This window comes from Dicentrarchus labrax, unplaced genomic scaffold (genome assembly GCF_905237075.1).
Source record: "Dicentrarchus labrax unplaced genomic scaffold, dlabrax2021, whole genome shotgun sequence".
NCBI lineage: Eukaryota > Metazoa > Chordata > Actinopteri > Moronidae > Dicentrarchus > Dicentrarchus labrax.
The window spans coordinates 5,022,199-5,041,199 of record NW_026136713.1 but is presented as its reverse complement, the minus strand read 5'-3'; the positions used below and the strand labels follow the sequence as shown (position 1 = coordinate 5,041,199).

At 38.8% G+C, this 19,001-nt stretch overlaps 1 protein-coding gene across 1 annotated transcript in view; it reads right to left on the bottom strand.

Moving 5' to 3' along the window:
- The window catches only part of diaph2 (diaphanous-related formin 2), a 370,395-nt gene that overhangs the window by 211,525 nt on the left and 139,869 nt on the right, over positions 1-19,001 (bottom strand). Inside the window, 1 exon segment of the mRNA XM_051419022.1 lies at positions 11,675-11,789. Within this exon segment, the coding sequence (XP_051274982.1) occupies positions 11,675-11,789 (115 nt within the window).

Here is a 19,001-nt window from a genome sequence, read left to right as displayed (position 1 = left end):
TTTTTGTTCTGTTTGCTAAAACCTAATGCACTGTACCCTGCTGTGTGATATTTCTTTTGTTAAACACATCTGTGGAGTGATTAGTACTTGCAGGAAATACAGGAGAGGTGTATCTCAGAATGTACAATGTAAGGGATGTGATGAGGGAGATACAGCAAGGCAACTCTAACAATCCGTTTAATTCGTTTTTTTTTTTAAATATGAACAAGAAAATAATAAGAATGCAAATCATGGTTACAAAATGTAATCCGTACAGAAGTGTGGATTGACATCATATCCACAAGGTAGGAAACATCGCTATTCTTCCAGCTGAAGTCTCCATTTCAGTATGGCTGAACTGTAATAAAAAATGTAATATGTTCTTCACATCCACATCAGACATAAAATATCCAACGCGTTTCGCTGCTTAGTGTGATTAAAATTAAAATCAAGGCGTATCAATCCTCTAAGGTTAATTTGTCTTACACAGTACGTCTGTAGTTTCTTCCATCCTGGGGATGCCTGTGGCCTCAGAAAGGTTAATAAGCTGCTTTACCTCAGCCAGAGATGGATTGGAAGAGAGTTGGAAAGGTGAAAAGAAAGGCCAGGAGAGCAGAAACACCTTAATGCAAATCCACACAGTCAAAGTAATCTGTCTAGTCTTTAAAACCATCAGCTCCCCTACTTAACAGTCTCCAACCACAGCTGGCCCTGTACTTTCCATGCAGCGAAACATTTATACATGGACTTGACATCCATCAGCCCTCTTCTAGCGATGAGCAACTGGGGTCAAAGGTCTGGACAAAATGTGGAGATGATGAAATACCTGCTGGACTACATTGTTCAGTGGTCCGCCTGCCCACTGCGGATTTTAATGTCAACCGAGTCAATGTTTCAGGGAAATGTGCTTGATTTGGTGTAGTATTACCGCTGGGTTTAGTGTACTTATGTGTACAGTAAAAGCAAATGCAAAATTCCCATGACCCTGCTTCTATCCCGAGGTGTTACTGATGTAGTGTCCCTTTAGTTGCTTGTGTGGGTGGAGCAAAAGTGCAATAACAGTGCAACACCACTGAAAGACCTAAAGCTTAACATGGCTAAGTCTGAGTGTAGCTTCACAGCAGGCCCTGGCACCCTCAGAGTTTGTGAATTTTCTGTTTACATGGTAAAAGATTGGACCAAAGGCAAACAACAAGCCAAAAACAAAATTCGAATAATCGTTCACACTTAACAGCTGACTTTTTCAGTCCTATGCACATGTATCACAGTGCAGCTTCAGAATTGTTCGGCAGTATTTCAGTACTATGCTGTCTGTTTAATAAAGGAACAGAGGAGAGAGGAGAAAGAAGAAACAAAGAAGGAAACAATCTGCAAATGCTCCCATTCAGAGAAAGCACCCCCCCCCCCTTCAAGGCTTCCACACTGCAAACACACAGCCATGTGATTTATCTATAATTTCACCTGGCCAAAACAGTACCTTGGCCGTCCTTCCTCGTTTAAGAAAGGCAGAATTCTGGACAGAAGAACTAAAAGTGAAGAAAACTTTAATGTCTTTTACTTTCAAAAAAGAGCCAATTCAAAAACGTATGGAAAACAGAAAAAGATAAATAAAAAAACATTCACACAGACAATGAAATACAGACAATGAAATACAGACAGGTGTAAAATATGTATGCCATGGATACTGTAGCAAGACAATGATAAGAGAAAAAAAAGAAGGGAAAGATTCTGACTTAAAGTTCAAGGGAGATGACAAGGTGGGAAAGATGGTGAGAAGTACAGAAAGGGATAGGGTGGGAGCATGGGGAAGCAAGCACAAGAAAGGGGGGGAAATAAATAAAAGGTAAAAAGCAAAAGGCTAACTGTACCAATATGTGTATCCTGAAGAAAACTGAGAGTAGTGCAATGGACAGTTTATGTGCCTGCCATGGTGAGGTGGTGCTCAGTCAGAGAAAAGCTTTAAAATGCTTTCAGTCACACTGGATATCCAGAAGTGACACATCTTAACTCAGCCTTATCTTTTTGTACAATTCAAGGACTGCATCCTTTCTCGGTGTGTTTTTTCGTTGAAGATGAATGGGTGAATTTAGTCTCTATATGCACAATTGTTGGTCACAGTAGCTATCCAACTCGCACACCATGTATTCCTCACCACCAGTAAACTGCTACTATTACTGTATAACTCAAATGGAATCATCTTGCTTGTTTGCTGATAGAAATGTTATTTTTATTATTGAAACATTCAGAACAACTGAATCATACAAGAAGCCTATTAGTATTTTATTAGCATTTGACCGACATGTTTTATCTCCCTGCCTATTATGCACACAAACAGCAACAAATCAAAAATCAGTATCTACAAAAGCAGACTTAAAGAGTTACAAAAGTCATTATTTTTTTTAATTCTTGTGGTACCAGCTTTAACAGCTTTTCCCTCAAGTGTCATTCTAGTTGTTTTTTTGTGTGTGTCTGTATGGGTTTTTTTTTTAAGGCTTTGTTTTTGTTTGTTTTTTTTCCTTTTTCAGGTGACTGTGGATCACAATCTGTAATCAGGCTGGTCTGTCTACCTTACTCTCCCTTTCCCTCATCTCAACCTTTTCTGTTTCTGCAGTAATTTACCTCGCTGTGGCGTTAGAAGTCATGATTGTTTATATTCAAGGAGGCACCATCTTGAACACGCAGGACTCTGATTGTTTACTCATCCCGCGTGTGACATCACGGTTTGCTCTCTTTCCCCCCAGTGCTTCTCCGTCTCCTCTCTGTCCCTTTCCAGCAAGATTGGTTGTGGAGTGTCACCCCCCTGGCCCACTAGTAGTCACAAACCAATTCCACCAAAGAGGCTCAAAGACAAATTAAACTTAATGCCACGTAACAAACTCAGCGGGCTACTGTGCACTGTCAAGCATTGTGTTAGCCAGTGGAGAAACAGGACTTGTGTGCACTTTTTGATCTGTATGGAAATCATGAGTCAACATGGAGCCAGATCAAAAGCACATTTGGAGAGGTTGGAGTTAGACAACAAGTGCAAAATTGAGATAGTAGTACAACATTTGCAATTACAACTGATGAATTCTGTTAACTGCGTGGCCGACAGTTTGTGTTCGATCTCATTTAAGAGGATATTATGAAATACAGCGGGTGGTTGAGTTTTAACAGCTTGAAAAACAAACTGTTTCTACAAGCCCATCAGAGAAACAAAATACAACCATTGCTTAAGTAGAACAAAAGCTATCCGCCCCTGAAATTAATACCTAGGAAGAGTGAAAAGCTTTATAAGTTGCAAAGATAAAGTTGTGCCACTGCATCACTTTGAATGGAATTGTGCAGAGGTTGCTACTATAGAAATGTATGAAGAAATCAGAGAAATAGAAAGGATATTTAAAATTCCCTGTGATAATTACTGACAAATGTCTAAATTTTAACTATTTTAGTTACTCTTTAAAAACCAATAAAAGCAACACTGCATTAAAAACCTACACAGGATCTTTCCATGTCATCACCCGATAACAATCTAGTGCAGCAGTACATCCGCACAGTGAACAGTGAACCATCACACATCGAGTTTTCCCAATAAAACCCACTGCTCTTGTACTCATACTTCTGAGCTGGATTAGATATGCACTCCATATTCTGCTGTCTGGGATCATGCGGGTGAGTTAATGAAGCTCCACTGGGGCTTTTCCATGTGAAAAGCTCCAGTGACAGCACTGACATTGTCCTCTTTTTTTATAACACAAGTCCCATTGTTAATAAGCATCCTATCACTCAATTAGGCTGGCACGCAGACACTGCATTCTTCCTACAGGAGGACACACAGACACACAGACACACACACACACACACACACACACACACACACACACACACACACACACACACACACACACACACACATAAAATTAACTCATCCTTCCTGTTGTTTTGAATCTAAATATCACTTTTGAATACATTAGGCTGATGTTACACTGCTATATGTTAATATTTTCCGAGTGGAGGATTATTGTTATTGTGCATGATTTAACAAATACAGTCATATTGGTAAATGCCATGTATGGAAATGGGCTTGGGAACATGGTCAAGATACAAGTCTCGATTTAAAACACAAACATAATGTGCATAAATGGAAGCTTAACATTTAACTATCAAAAGGAATTATGTTTTTAACTGATAGATTTCGGAACAAAGAGGAGAAACATCAAACTGTTCCTGGGTACTCAGTGTGCTTTTGTTTGAGTGTAGTCTCCTCAGACTTGTTCATACTCTGTGTTTGTGTCGCCGTTCCAGACTTATTGGTATTCAGTACACGTACACACTTGGAAAGGTATACGGGTTGTCTAAGTATTGTTGACAGAACAGTTCTAGACAGAACAAACTTACTTGCAATAGTAACAAACTAAAATTAAAGACAAGGAAATACTTGCATATGTTGTTGATTAGTTACAAGACATGAATATATAGGGCAGTGTGGAGAGCTAGATTAAAAAGACTACCATAATATGTGTTAGCTGAGGTTATCCAAGGGAGCAAGGAGAAAAAGAAATAAAATATTTAGATGCATGGGGGATATTTATTTTTGAAGAGACAGATTTACAGGTACATTACAGTGCACCTGAAGGCACATAAAAGTTAGCAGGGTGTAGACTTGGGAGGCTGTAAGCGGCAGGTATCAAAGAAAGCTAATATTCAGAGGGCTAAAGTTAAAGTGCACTGTGATACTCAGAATGGCTCTCATCTGAGAAGAGAAGATTAAAATCAGTGGGACATCACAGCAAGCCAATATGAAGTAGGAATGAGAGGAAATTTCTCTCGCTCGCCTGCTCGCTCTCCCTCTCACAGACGACACAGATGCGCACGCACATAATATAGTCTCCTACAATAAACCAATTACTTGTCATTAATATTTAAGGACCTAATTTCCATTCATATGTGATATATTAAAAACGTGCAGGGAAGAGCAAGGAAAAGGGCTGACCCTGTGATATTCACAGTGGGCTGGCTGCCCCAAACAGAGAGAAATGAACATCAGGGTGTTTTGTGTTTTATTGAGACAAATGTGTCCTGTCTGTGCCAGCAATTAATGGCCTCTCTCCTAAAATGAGGAAAATTGTACCATTTGAGGCCTTTCTTTTCCAAAACAGGATAATATGCTCTTTGGTTTGCTTCAAGTAATAATGGATATTTAGTCCAGAATGCATGATTTACTGGTGTAAGGAAAGGCCTTGGGTCATCAAAACAATCCACCAAAGGGAAGCGTCTCTCCACTCACAGACACTGATGACAGTTTACAAAATGAGTATGTGGTGAAATGCCAATTGTGATCTTGTTTGTGGGAGACTGCAGCTGTTAAACAATGAGCCTGAGAGAGTGAGTGAGTGAGTGAGTGAGTGTATTTTTATTCTTTTTTTTAACTAAGCTGGCCCCGACGCCAGATGGACACCGTTATGTCCAAAGAGATGATTTCAGAACCAAGCAGAGGAAGACGAGATAAGAGAAGTGAAAGGGAGCAATGTCAGGAGAAGAAAAGATGCAGAGGAAGCTGCCTTGGCGGATGCTCCCTCCTCTCAATTAACAGAATCTGTAATAAACAGCCTCGCTTCTCCAGGGAGCTATGCCAAACCATCAAGCCCGACTTCCCAATACTTCGACATAGAACATATCAAAAGCTTATCGTTGTACACACACTATTAATACAACGGAGACTATTCCACAGTGGGCTGCAGTGTCTTGAGTTGAGCTTAAACCCATCAGACAAAAGCCTTTATTACAGTGTGACTATCTGAGAAGGCAGAGCCCTATTGGTAGTCTTGGGATAGTCAAGAACAACAAGCTTTTCAAAGGTTTCTATCAACAAGACATATTGTTAGTGAATGAATACTGCTTAACAGGATTAAAATATTTGGAGTGGCATTTATTGTTGCTACAGCTGTTGCTGTGTTCTTTGAGCCAAAATATGTGTCCATAGGCTTCGCAATAGAAAGGCACTGTAGGAGCCCAAGCGCACAGCGTGCTGGTCAGCAACAGTTTTCTTGTGACTGAGAGGTTGCCGGGTGTCACGTGAGGTGGCCGACCATGCGTGAGTGTGTTTGATCTGGTGGCCGGGTCAGCCCTGATGTTAACAGAGTTATTAGGGGACTTATTAGGGAGAGTCAGAGAGTCAGCTAAACCCCCCACTGATTCCATCATTACTGCCGTTGTGGCAGGGTCATTACCGCCCTGCTGCTGGGGCTTTGTAGCAGGGATTGAGAATCTGCTGGTGTGCACACCACATTGGCTCAGTGGGGAGAACGTGTGTGTGTGTGTGTGGGTTAGGGTTGTAGGGACAGAGGTAAAGGAAAACGGGTGTCAGAGTGAGGAGAACTCCTGAGGGATTTGATCAAATCCCATGTGATGAGGGGGAGGATAACTGCAGCTATCACTTGCAGCGAGGTTTTGACCAAGTTAACTTTCCATGGCTGACCTTTACAGGTACAACACAAGTTTGAGGATATATTTCTTTTTACAGAACATGATGGCGTAGTAACAGAATATAATAAAGTGTAAAAGATAACAAAACATGTTAAAGATTAAATAAGGAAAGAAATAAATGTATACAGTATATATGCAGTAATTAATTCATTCATCAGTGAAGTATATGTATGAAAGTCATAGCTGGAAATAACATGCATGATGTGCAAAAGTCTGATTCAAGTTCTTCAAATAACTGCCTTGATATTCACTATTAGACAATTACTTGATGCCTCTCCATCTCTTTCTTTCTCTCAACCAAATTTTGGATTTATTTCCAACGGTGCTTTTTAAATTTTTTTTCTTATTTGGTAACACTTCTTCCTGTCCCCCTGGGCCGTATTCACCACAAGCACTTGGCTAAGCGTGTTCATTAGCTGCCTCGGCATCATTAACACAGAGGCATGCTGGGAAAGAAAGTACCAATGACCCTCCTCAGAGCGGTGGACTACAGCCTCTGATTCCTCCTTCAGGATGTACATATATCTTCATTAGGGCCCCTCTCTCTCTCTGCAGAAGTATGAGTGTCATTTAATTTCAAACCATAAAATGTATGAATTTGCTGGTTTACTCAGCACCAACAACCCCCTTGATGAAAGAAAAATGAATAAATATGTATATATTCAAAACATGACTGACTGCTAAATATAGGCATTCACCTTAGTTTAAAATTTACAGAATACTGCTAAAGTTATTGTATACTAGAATATACAGTATATTCAGGGATTTGAGTTGTTGTGGTGTAACCTCCTTTCTTCCGCTGTGTTGTTTCTGCTGAGAAGCACAGACATCACCATTACAAAGTGGCATATGCCCTTTGTCCGTCAGCAATTGGTGTGTGCAATGGAGGAAACATTTTAGAAGAAAGGGGGTGTGAAGTTTGCCAACATCAATCTTGTTTCAAATTGAACTGCAAAGTTCCAGCTGAATGAATTGCCTTTCAAATGCAGCAGGCCATGGCTACACACATTCAATCCCGAAGTGAATCTGATTTGATCCCAAAGAGCCCTACAAAGGCACAACCCACTGATTGATAAAGCGAACTGAGGGGTGATGAGGGTAAAAGAACAAAAAAAAAAAAAAAAAAAAGGGAGCCAAGTCAATGGAGAAGAGGGTAAAGAAAGACAGAAAAGCCAATACAGCCAAGGAAAGGCAGAACAGGGGAAAAGGACGAGAGACAGAAAGCAAAAAGGGAAAAACAGTTTTAATGGGAAATAAAATAACTATGACTTGAGTTGTTCTACAGGGCCCATTTAATGTTGGTACACAAGTTCAAAAGATGTGAAAAGCCGGGTGGCGAGCAAGAGCGAACAAAGATGTGCGCCTCCGATAACAGATAGCTCAACTTTATGTGTGGGTGGTAACAATTTTCTAAACACAAAGCACTCGATGGTGCTAAAGGTGAAATACCCGCCTTGACATCAGTGACTGAGGAGAAGCTTTAAGTGTAACACATTTTCAAGTCACAAGAGAAGGTGCTACATTTTCCCACACTAGAACAGAATGTTGCATGTCATATAAAAAAATATTTTTATAAGTGTATTAATGCTCACTGAATAGAAGCTATAGGATGTTATATATATATAATATTCCACTTTACTTGTTGCATTATATATATTGCATATAGTGTATGTATATTATTTAATTTTTATTATATTGTATTCTTTCTCTACTCTTTGCACTACATTCCCCTGTGCTGCTGTGCCAAATTTGAAGTTCCCCTATGGGCGATCAATAAAGGAGCATTACATCTTATCTTATCATAGAATGATAGAACCATGTTGCAAGCTTAGCTTAAAACAAGATTAATCACTGAGCTGCTCTTTAAATGGACAAATAGCTTCATTGTCATTTTTACTGCAATATGATTTCAATGAGTCATTAGCTTACACTGGAAGGATGAATCACTGTGGCTTTATTGCTATATCAGCGAAACACTCTTAATGGGAAAATTGTTTAATCTGTACTAAAAATCTAATTCTTATGTAGTTTCAGCAGTAGTTTCTAAAAATGGTAATCTATGATTCTGTCAGGTGAAAAGCAATAATGTCCTTCTGATTTTGAGTAAAATAAAGCCAGTTCCAAATCCTAAACTATTTGTGGACATTTTTCACTTGCTGCTTTCTTTATAACTTTTTTTGTCATAGCTGTGTGCCTGTTAATGTCGGATTAATAAATGAATACATATATACATATATTTATAAACAATCATAATTTGTTTCATATTTTATTGAATATTTTATTGTAATGTGGTTACAATGACATCAGTGGAGTCCACTAACATGTCAATACAATGTAACATGTAAATAACATATCTCCCATATTTACTTATTATATATATATAAATAAATTATGAAACTGCCTCTTTTAAATCGCTGTTGCATTTTGCAGAGCTTTTTTGATTTGTGATGTGGAAAGCATGCTTAACTTGGTTACTTTTTTAAAACACGTGGCTGCCTCTGTTGTCCTGAAGTGAGAAGTCAATGTTGCCAGCATGACTTTATAAGTGACATGTCTATGGTCTTCAGAGTACCTAATAACTGACATGTGTTACATTTTCAATCAGGCCAAAGAACCATTTTATAATAAATGACAAAGAAAAAAATAAATAAAAAGCCACTTTTAGAAGATTGAAGCCGAGCTTAAAATCCCTCTTGATTATCATTTCCTTTTCTTGGAGAAACTCATTAAACAGTGAGACTCATAAAAGCAGCGGGGGAGATGACAGTCCTGCATTCTCAGTTGTTTTAGAGGCCTCTGAGCGCAATAAGCATCTGAAAATTGGGGGCTGTTAAAGTGATTCTTGTTTTTTTCTTTTACTGCCTAAGTGTTGTTCTTCAACAATGCAAGTAACAAGCAAGAATCCCAAAGAACGTGAAGTTAACAGAAGCCTTTTTGCACCATTTTCTGAGGGCAGCTCTGCAGGGAAGGCATTTACACCTGCTTGCCTCATCTTTCACGATACACTAGTCCCCTGAAGTGTGCTCTACTTAAAAATATCCACGTCTAAGATGTGGCAAAGATGGAGGTACCACAAAGAAGCAAAGGAGAAAAAAGACAACAAGTGTGTATGTGTGTGTACTGTAAAAGACACGGTGGCAATATCCCAGACAAATGAAGTCAGTTTTCACCAGCGACTTGTTTGTCAAATCAGCACAAATGGATTTGTGGTCCATGGTTACGTTCAGAAGTTACAATGAGAGTGCACGACCTCAGGAATTAATCTTGCACGCCTCTGTCTCGCCACCTGAACCCCCAACGGTGATTTAAACCACACTAATACCAGTTAACCAACTTTACTTGAGATGAAGTCTCGCTACCCAAATAGGTCAGATTCAAAGCCTAAATAAGGCGGGGATCTTTTTGACAAAATGTTTAATGTTCGAGCGCACTTATTGTCACATATCCTCAGATGGCATGCGTTTGAAACGCTATACTGCATGAATCATGAAACAGAGGAAAGAGAAAAACAAATGAACAACTATCTCATTTTTCGGAAGATCCCATCTAACACCTTTTTTGCAATACCATCTACATCAAAGCCCTTCTCATTGACTTTCAACTTCACTGACGGGGTGGGGGGGTGGGGTGAGTAGATATCAAACATTAAACAGCATTTTTCATTCATGAGCAAATCATGTTCTGTTTCAACAATAGAGGAAAAAGAGCTGATTCAGTGAAGTCGCTGCAGGGGTAATTGATAGGGATCCAGCAAAGGTAACTCCCAGGGGAAATGCTGGATCATGAATTTCTACCCTGCCAGCGGGAACATGGACTATCTATAGAGATTTTTTTTTTAAAACCCCAGTGGGTGAGAAAGTGAATTTAATAAAGAATTTAAAAGGACATTTAAAGCTGAATTAAAACCATGTGTCTGTGGAACTCCAAATGTTAAGTTGTATTTCACTTCAAGAATCTATCTGAAAGTGTATTTTATAGCAGCAGTGCTCTGCAAACCTCTTGCTGATTTACTATCACTAAATAACTCACTCAATAACAATTTATGAATCACATAAAAGAATGAAAATACTTAAATATGGATTGCAAATGTGTCAGAAATGTCCGACTGTCAATTACATGTCACGGAGCACATTTTAAAACATACAGAGTCTGGCAGATATCCTCTAGTGAAAGATGAAAGGCCTATCCCTGCCACTTCATTAAGCCTTGCAACAACTGCTCTTTCCTTCCCACATTCTCCCTCCATCTGTATTATGCTGGCAAATCACCTTGCGGCAGCTGAGGCAAAATTGCTATTTATTTCACAGAACAAAAAAAAGAGATGAGTCTAGTTTGTCGACCTGGGGGCTGTGAGAGATAGCAAGAAACTGCTGGCGGGCTGATGGTGTCCAAACAGACGGTGGGTATATGGGGAAAAGTTGGAGGACTCTGCATAGATATGTCCACACACCCTGACAGAGATTTGACTGTTCTGCGCTTGACAGGCCTCTGACTTCTCCCCTCGCACTGCTGCAAGAATAAGAGGGGTACACACATACACACACTGTCAAAGAAGTGGAAAAACACTAAAATTGTCATGGGAGGAATACATCAAGTGCCTTCACACACCCTCTTCTATAAAAAAAAAAAAAAAAAAAACTCTGTATTGCTTGTGTTATTCATCTGCAAGTTAGGTAGCCTGGTTGTGTATCTGAGAAACAAACTGGCCAGGACAAGGAAACTCCCAGAGCTTCCTTCACAAAAGCCTTCCATCTTCCTCAATGGAGGACTGGTCTACTGGACTGGAAAAGGCAAGAAGCAAACCAAGCATAACTGGCCCTTCGGTTCACACACATATGTGCAAGTTCAAGTTTGTGCACATCCACGTACACACACACAAAACACTGAACAGTCTGAAACTACTCAATGGGTACAAAGAACAAATACATTGAGGAGCCACATTGCATTTCTAGCTTTTACAGAGACACAAACAAATTCAAACACTGCAGCAAGCCTTGGTTCCCCTAATTGGCACAGAGATTTGACTTGAGAGCATACATAGATGGTGTTCAAATGTAGTGAGAAATAGCGCATGGTTTTAAGATAATTAACATTTCAGTGAGAAAAAAAAAATATTTCTTAAAGTGTCACAAGATGAAAGTGTCTTGGCATCTATTACCGGAGAGGCTAAATGAAGCGTGTGTGTGTAGATTAATTAAGGAAGAGGTGAAGAGAGATGACGCCTCCTTACCTTTGCTCTGTGAGGAGAAGTAGAGGGAGAGCTGAGCAAATAGGTCAGGATTCTCAAACTTCTCTTCTTTGACTTTGATCCAGAAGCAATTCTCTGCCATTTCCTGAGGCACTATCTGCAATGACACAAGGATTCCATTATCACCACAATCAGAGACTGCCATTCCACCAACCTGCCACTCAAAAAGTTCTTCTCACTGGAGATGGGGTTTCTGTTTTTTTTTTCTGTGCATGGACACACACATGCCCTTGTGTGTGCATCCTTAGCGTTTGAGTAGCAAACAATGAACAAAAAAGATAAAACAATAAATTAATTTTAATCACATGAATAGGACCATGCTAAATGATCATGTGTGGATAGATCCTGAGTAAACCAGACACACCAAAGCCCCCTGTTGACCTCCCCTGAGATGAATGAAATATGCAAATTTCAGTTCACTCAGCAAACCTGTTTATACACCCCTCCTACATAGACTTGCCTGAAACAGCAAAGCCACTTAGAAGCAACCAAGCACCTACACACACTGTGGTGATAGCAGGCCACAGGGATGCTGTCTCACCCCTCCTCTTTCATTCCCTCCGCTCAGTAGACGAGAGAGAGAGAGAGAGAGAGAGAGAGAGAGAGAGAGAGAGAGAGAGAGAGAGAGAGAGTCTACAGAGAGATTCAGACATAAACAAACCCACCTAATATGTTGCACTTATTACAAGCTAATAATACTACGTATCCTGTACATAGTGCTAAGTGAGAGCTCTTAGTGTGACACTGTTGTGGCTTTTTACTGAGGGCCTGGAATAGCAGTTTGCCTATTGTACTTCTGCCCTTAACCTCCTCAGAACCACAGTAATCACATACAGAAAAAGTACAACACTTAGGCAATACAGACAGAGATCCAACTGACACAGGGCAATCATTCCCAAGGCTATATAGAAACGGTGATAAGTGTAACAGTGTTGTAGAGTCCTGTAAAATGACAGGTGCTTTAATGGGATGCTTGTGAAGCATTCAACATGAGATGGTGTTGGTGTTGAGTGTAGACAACAAATTGTCTCTATACTCTTATTTGCTCTCATACAATCCACTCAAAGTCCTTGAAAGTAGTCTATGTCATGTCTGTGATTCAGAGACAGCACCACGTCTACTACTACTACTACTGATAGTAATAATAGCAGTAATAAAACGCAGCACATCTCGAATTTAAAAGTCCCCGGTAACTCCCTTTAATTTTGAGAATACATATAATATTTTTCTTATGCTCTATAAAACTTTAAAAGGCCTGGCGCTGCAATTCATCACTGACATTTTCATTTGTTATGAGCCCATCATACCTGGACTGGAAATTGGTAACATTAACTATAAATGGAAGAGACAGACCTGAAATATGACACTAAACATTTAAAATTAAACTATGTACCGTTAATTCGGTTATGATTATCTGAAGTACAAAAGTAAATGCTGTAAAATATGTATGATACTGAGTGCAAAGCAATTATCAATTTACTTTACTTACAGTTGTTATCTATTTCTATAATCTACTTTCTGTGTATAAATTATCCCTAATTTAAAGCATGTAATAAAAACAAAATATGTATGTATAGAGGTGATTTCCCACACATGTAATAAACTTAAACTAAAGATAAAGAAAACGCTAGTGGCAAGTAATGCAGTGAAACCTAAAACCTATTCCACTCAAAAATCTGTCTATCTGTGCAACTCTATCCCAGCTGCATTGGCTGTCCATACATTTATGCATTCAGAAGTGAATTCATTAACTACAAGTATACCAGTCATTATCTACGATATTCAACCATGGAAAACGAGGGCTGAAAACTGTACCAATTTACATAATCTAATTTCCATTACTTTTCCCCCCACAGTCCACCCACGTTTCACAGGTTTTGAACACAGCCCTTCACAACATTCTTTCTCTGACCAATAGGAGATTCATGGCTAGCAAACATATAGATGATAATACATTAGATACTCTCTTGATTAGTGAAACAAGTTTGAATGCAACTGGTTGTTTTACACTTGCTGAAGCTTCAACCCCTAATTACTATTTTCAGATCACCTTATCTGTCAAGGTTATTTTGGTGATGCACACAATTTTGATACCTTGCCTTAAGTATTGAATGTGATCCAGTTACAGTGTACCGACCTCCCAGGCATAACAGTACATTTCTGAATGAGTCTGCAGATACCCTGTCTAAGATCTTCTCTAGTTACAAGTGGTGGCTTCAATATCCACAGTGACAGATGAGCCCACCCATCAATGTGGCCATTCCATTGATTGCGCTATCTCCCTAGACACGGATGTTAAAGAAACTACTATTAAAGACATTGCTATTACAGATGATTGCTTTTATTTACTTCCTTTAAGTTACATTTGCCACAAAACATTTCTGTTCTATGCCACCAGCTTCATCATCATCCTTTAATGCTAAGTGTGATGATCCTGTTTCTGCTTTTCACTACAATCTGCTGGAAAATATAGACATTGCTACAGCACTGAGAACCAAAAATGTTTCGGGCCAAATTTAAGCTCCATGGAGAAGTGTTGGCAATTAAAGATGGACTGCCGTAAAGCTGAGCGGAGATGAAGGAGAACTTAACTAAAGCTATACAGTACAAATTTGTGCTGCTGAATTAAAACAGAAACATTAAACTAAACAGAAAATCTTACCTCTCAAAATCTTAAAAGCCAAAAATCCCAAATTCCTTGTCTTAACCAACAAACTGATTAATCCTCCTCCAGCTTCTTAGTTAGTTATCTTCCAAAAATAACAATTTTGCCAAACTCTTCAATGATAAAATGTAAGATATCGGGAGCTATCCTCAAAAACCAGCCCAATATGCATAAAGACTTTGATGCTAGTCCCCCCTCTGTGCGGAGTCACATTTAAACATTTCTCCATAGTGAATTTCAGTGAACTCGCTGATGTTATGAGCCAAATTAGATTCTCCAACTCCCCCCTTGAAAATTGCAAATACTTTTAAATACATGCATTTCTGGATTTCTGTTACATTTATTTAAAAGAAGAAAAGTCAGTGTGTGCATCAGAAATACATCTGTGAACCATTTTTCTTTTAATGTGGATTTTATTTACATTTATATAGAATAATAAATATTGTTGTGTGTACTGAATAATATTTTTCTGGACAGAGACATTTATATATAGATCATTAAATACATGTGTGAATCCCTCTGTGTGCATTCATTAATATCAAGACCCATCTGACTCCACAACCAACGGCTTTGGCTCGTTCGAATGCAGCAACCCGTATCCTGACCAGGACTGAAAATGTTTACCCAAATCACCACCACAGCTCTCAAACAACACCACTGGGTCCTTGTTCATCACAGGACTATTTCGATCCTGGTCCACAAAGCACTGAATGGTTCAGATTGTATTATATTCGACATGCTCCCAGTTTATAAACCCAGCAAATTTCTCAGGTCACAGGACAGCCATTTCCGACAACTTCCCAGAGTGCAATAAAAATCTGGCAACAGAGCTTTCAGTGTTTATGCACCTAAAGTGTGAAACATCCAGCCTGCTGGATTAAGGTTTGCACCAACACTATCGTCTTCAAAATACAGTTGAAACCAGAAGTTTACATACACTGTATAAAAAAGACTCTTTTTTTTCTCTCTGTCTGACATTAAATCAGATTAAACTTTTCCTGTTTAAGGTCAGTTAGGATTACCAAAATCATTTCTATTTGCTAAATGCCAGAATAATGAGAGAGAGAATTTTTTATTACTTTCTTGAAAGTCAGAAGTTTACATACATTTCATTAGTATTTGGTACCATTGCCTTTAAACTGTATGACTTGGGTCAAACGTTTTGGATATTCTTCCACAAGCTTCTCACAATAGTTGGCAGGAATTTTGGCCCATTCCTCCTGATAGAACTGGTGTAACTGAGCCAAGTTTGTAGGCCGCCTTGCTCGCACATGCCATTTCAGCTCTGCCCATAAATGTTCAATAGGATTGAGATCAGGGCTTTGTGATGGCCACTCCAAAACATTGACTTTGTTGTCCTTAAGCCACTTTGTAACCAGTTTGGCAGTATGCTTCGGGTCATTGTCCATTTGGAAGACCCATTTGCGCCCAAGCTTTAACTTCCTGGCTGATGTCTTGAGATGTTGCTTCAGTACTTCCACATAATGTTCTTCCCTCATGATGCCATCTATTTTGTGAAGTGCACCAGTCCCTCCTGCAGCAAAACAACCCCTCAACATGATGCTGCCACACCCGTATCTCACAGTTGGGAGGTGGTGTTCTCAGGCTTGCAAGCTTCCCCCTTTTTTCTCCAAACGTAGCGATGGTCATTATGGCCAAACAGTTCGATTTTAGTTTCGTCAGACCACAGGACATGTCTCCAAAAATTAAAGTTTTTGTCCCTGTGTGCATTTGCAAACTGTAATCTGGCTTTTTTATGTTTCTTTTGGAGTAATGGCTTCTTCCTGGCAGAGTGGCCTTTCAGCCCATGTCGGTACAGTACTCGTTTCACTGTGGATAACGACACACTCTTACCAGCTTCAGCCAGCATCTTCACAAGGTCTTTTGCTTTTGTTCTTGGGTTGATATGCACATTTCGGACCAAAGCACGTTCAACTCTGGGACACAGAACCCATCTCCTTCCTGAGCGGTATGATGGCTGGCCATTCCCATGGTGTTTATACTTGCGTATAATTGTTTGAACAGATGAACGTGGCACCTTCAGGCATCTGGAAATTGCACCCAAGGATGAACCAGACTTGTGCAAGTCCACAATTATCTTCCTGATACCTTGGCTGATTTCTTTTGACTTTCCCATGTTACACAAAGAAGCAGTGTGTTTCCGGTGTGCCTTAAAATACATCCACAAGTGTGTCTCTAATTAACTCAAATGTTGTCAATAATCAGAAGCTTCCAAAAGACATGACATCATCATCTGGGCTTTCCCAAATTGTTTAAAGGCATAGTAATCTTAGTGTATGTAAACTTCTGACCTTGAAGAAAGTAATAAAAAAATGTCTTAAAAAAAATCCTTCTCTCATTATTCTGGCATTTAGCAAATAGAAATAATTTTGGTAATCCTAACGGACCTAAAACAGGAAAAGTGATTGTCTGATTTCATGTCAGACAGTGAGAAAAAAAGTGTATGTGTCTTTTTATACAGTGTATATAAACTTCTGGTTTCAACTGTAGGCTTAAGACGATTTTCATTTAATATTACTTTTAATTAGTTTTGTGCTTGTTTGTATTGGTGCTTACATGGCTGTGTGTGTTTACTCTCACTCTCTACTGTTCTATCACTCTGTAAAGCACTTGCTATAGTTTTTGTATAATATTGTGCTTTATAAATAAAGATAGAAAATCATTTTAAAATAAACTTGACATGATTTTCAAAAGGTAAACAAGAATATCAGCCTTCTCTCTAATGTACAAGCTGAAGTCCTTATGCACAGTAAAAAAAAAAGAAAAAACAAAGAAAATAACTGTTTTCCCCCAACAAAATAGGTAAAACAAAGACAAGACAAAACAAATGTTGAACAACATGTACCTTAGTGAGGTAGTAATAAAACAAAACAACCCAAATGACAGATATAAGATGGAAATTGAAATTTACTTTGTGAATTTAGTCAAGATAATAGCACAAGAAATCTAACTTGCCGGGTTGTCACAGCCCATCTTCCTCTTAAGTGAGGTCCTGAATCCAAGGTAAATATAGCAACTATAAACTATGAACTATTCCAAATGTATTTCTTACCACAAAATTTCAAGATGTATTAAATATTATATACATATCACTATTATTATCAGATTATAATTTTAAAAAAAATAGCATAGCTATATTACATAATACTATCTCATGATACTGGCCAACACAAAAATGTATAATGTGAAAAAAGGGGGGCTGGAGAAACTGCCTTGTGTTACACCACAAGATAACCCTAACACTATAACAACAACAATAACAACAATATATATATATAATATATTATATTCAGCCTAAGGCATAACTCTCAGGGTTTTCTGCTAGGCCTGACCAGAATAAAGATGTCATCTTCATTCTGGGGTAAGATAATGTGATTTTAATCCAAGACGCATTTTTTTTTTTCAAATTGAGTGAATATCTCCTCACGGTCTACTAGCTGTCCGTTCTGTGAGCACTGAAAAATAAAACTAGTGTGAGCTCATGCTCTGAAAATGGGAAACAAAGTGGATCAGACCGAGCCACACAACACTAATTTATTATTCCAGGCCAGGATTTGTGTTTCAAGTAACGTTAAATGACTTGCCCATTAAGCTTACTTTCGAGTTTGCCAACAAAGATGTGCTATTGTTGTGTTGTTAGCAATGTTAGCAAGGAAGTTGTGAGTTATTGCGGTCTGGAGCTGGTGTGCTGGCTCTGGGAAACCGTCGAGGCCTCTCTGTATGTTAGCTGAGCAGCAGCAACTTCAGAAAAGATATACAAACCCGCAGCCTAGCTAATGTGCTCTCTATGACCCTGTAAATGATTTCCTTCATCCCAATGCATCCATGCTTCTTTGCCATATATTTTCAGATATCCTTAATTAGCACAATAAGATTATATTAATTTTATTTTACAGGGAATGTATATGCATATTTTGGCATGTGGATCATTCATTTTTTATAGGAATCACTGACACACTACCAAGGAAGAACACGCTGTAAAAAAAATAAGTCATGCTGATTTAAAATGCATTTAGCAGTTAAACAAAGATGACATTTCCCAGTGTGTGCCTGAGCTGATCTACTCCCATGTGAGTGCCTTGTGCTACTACTTCTGACTAAGAATGCACTTCCACCACATTCTTTGCTTGACTGGAAGGCTTGTATTGTAAATCAAACTGTAAAGTAAAAAAATAAAAATAAAAATCTACTTTTTCCTATCAAGTACGCCACTTCAGGTATAGTATGTAAGCATGCATGTATGCCAGACTGTACGTAGATAGATGTATAAGTAGTCAACTGTGTACAGATGACGCAACAAGTCATGAATATTCAGCTGCCCTTCATGTGAAACTACATTGTCTAATAATAACTGCCTCTTTTTCTCATATAAAAGATGATTGGATTCATACACTTATTGGACATGTATGGTGGATAGAGGGGATGTAGGTACAAAAAATAACAAGTATGTTTTCTCTCCCCTTCATTATACAGCCCAAGAATGACGGCTGTATAATAGTTGCTCCTGGTAGTCTCATACTTCAATCTGCTGCACACAGAAAAGACAGACGACTCTTGTCCCACTTAATCGACACAAGAGACACAGATTGTTTTTCCTCAGGTGGTTATGAATTTCATTTGCAT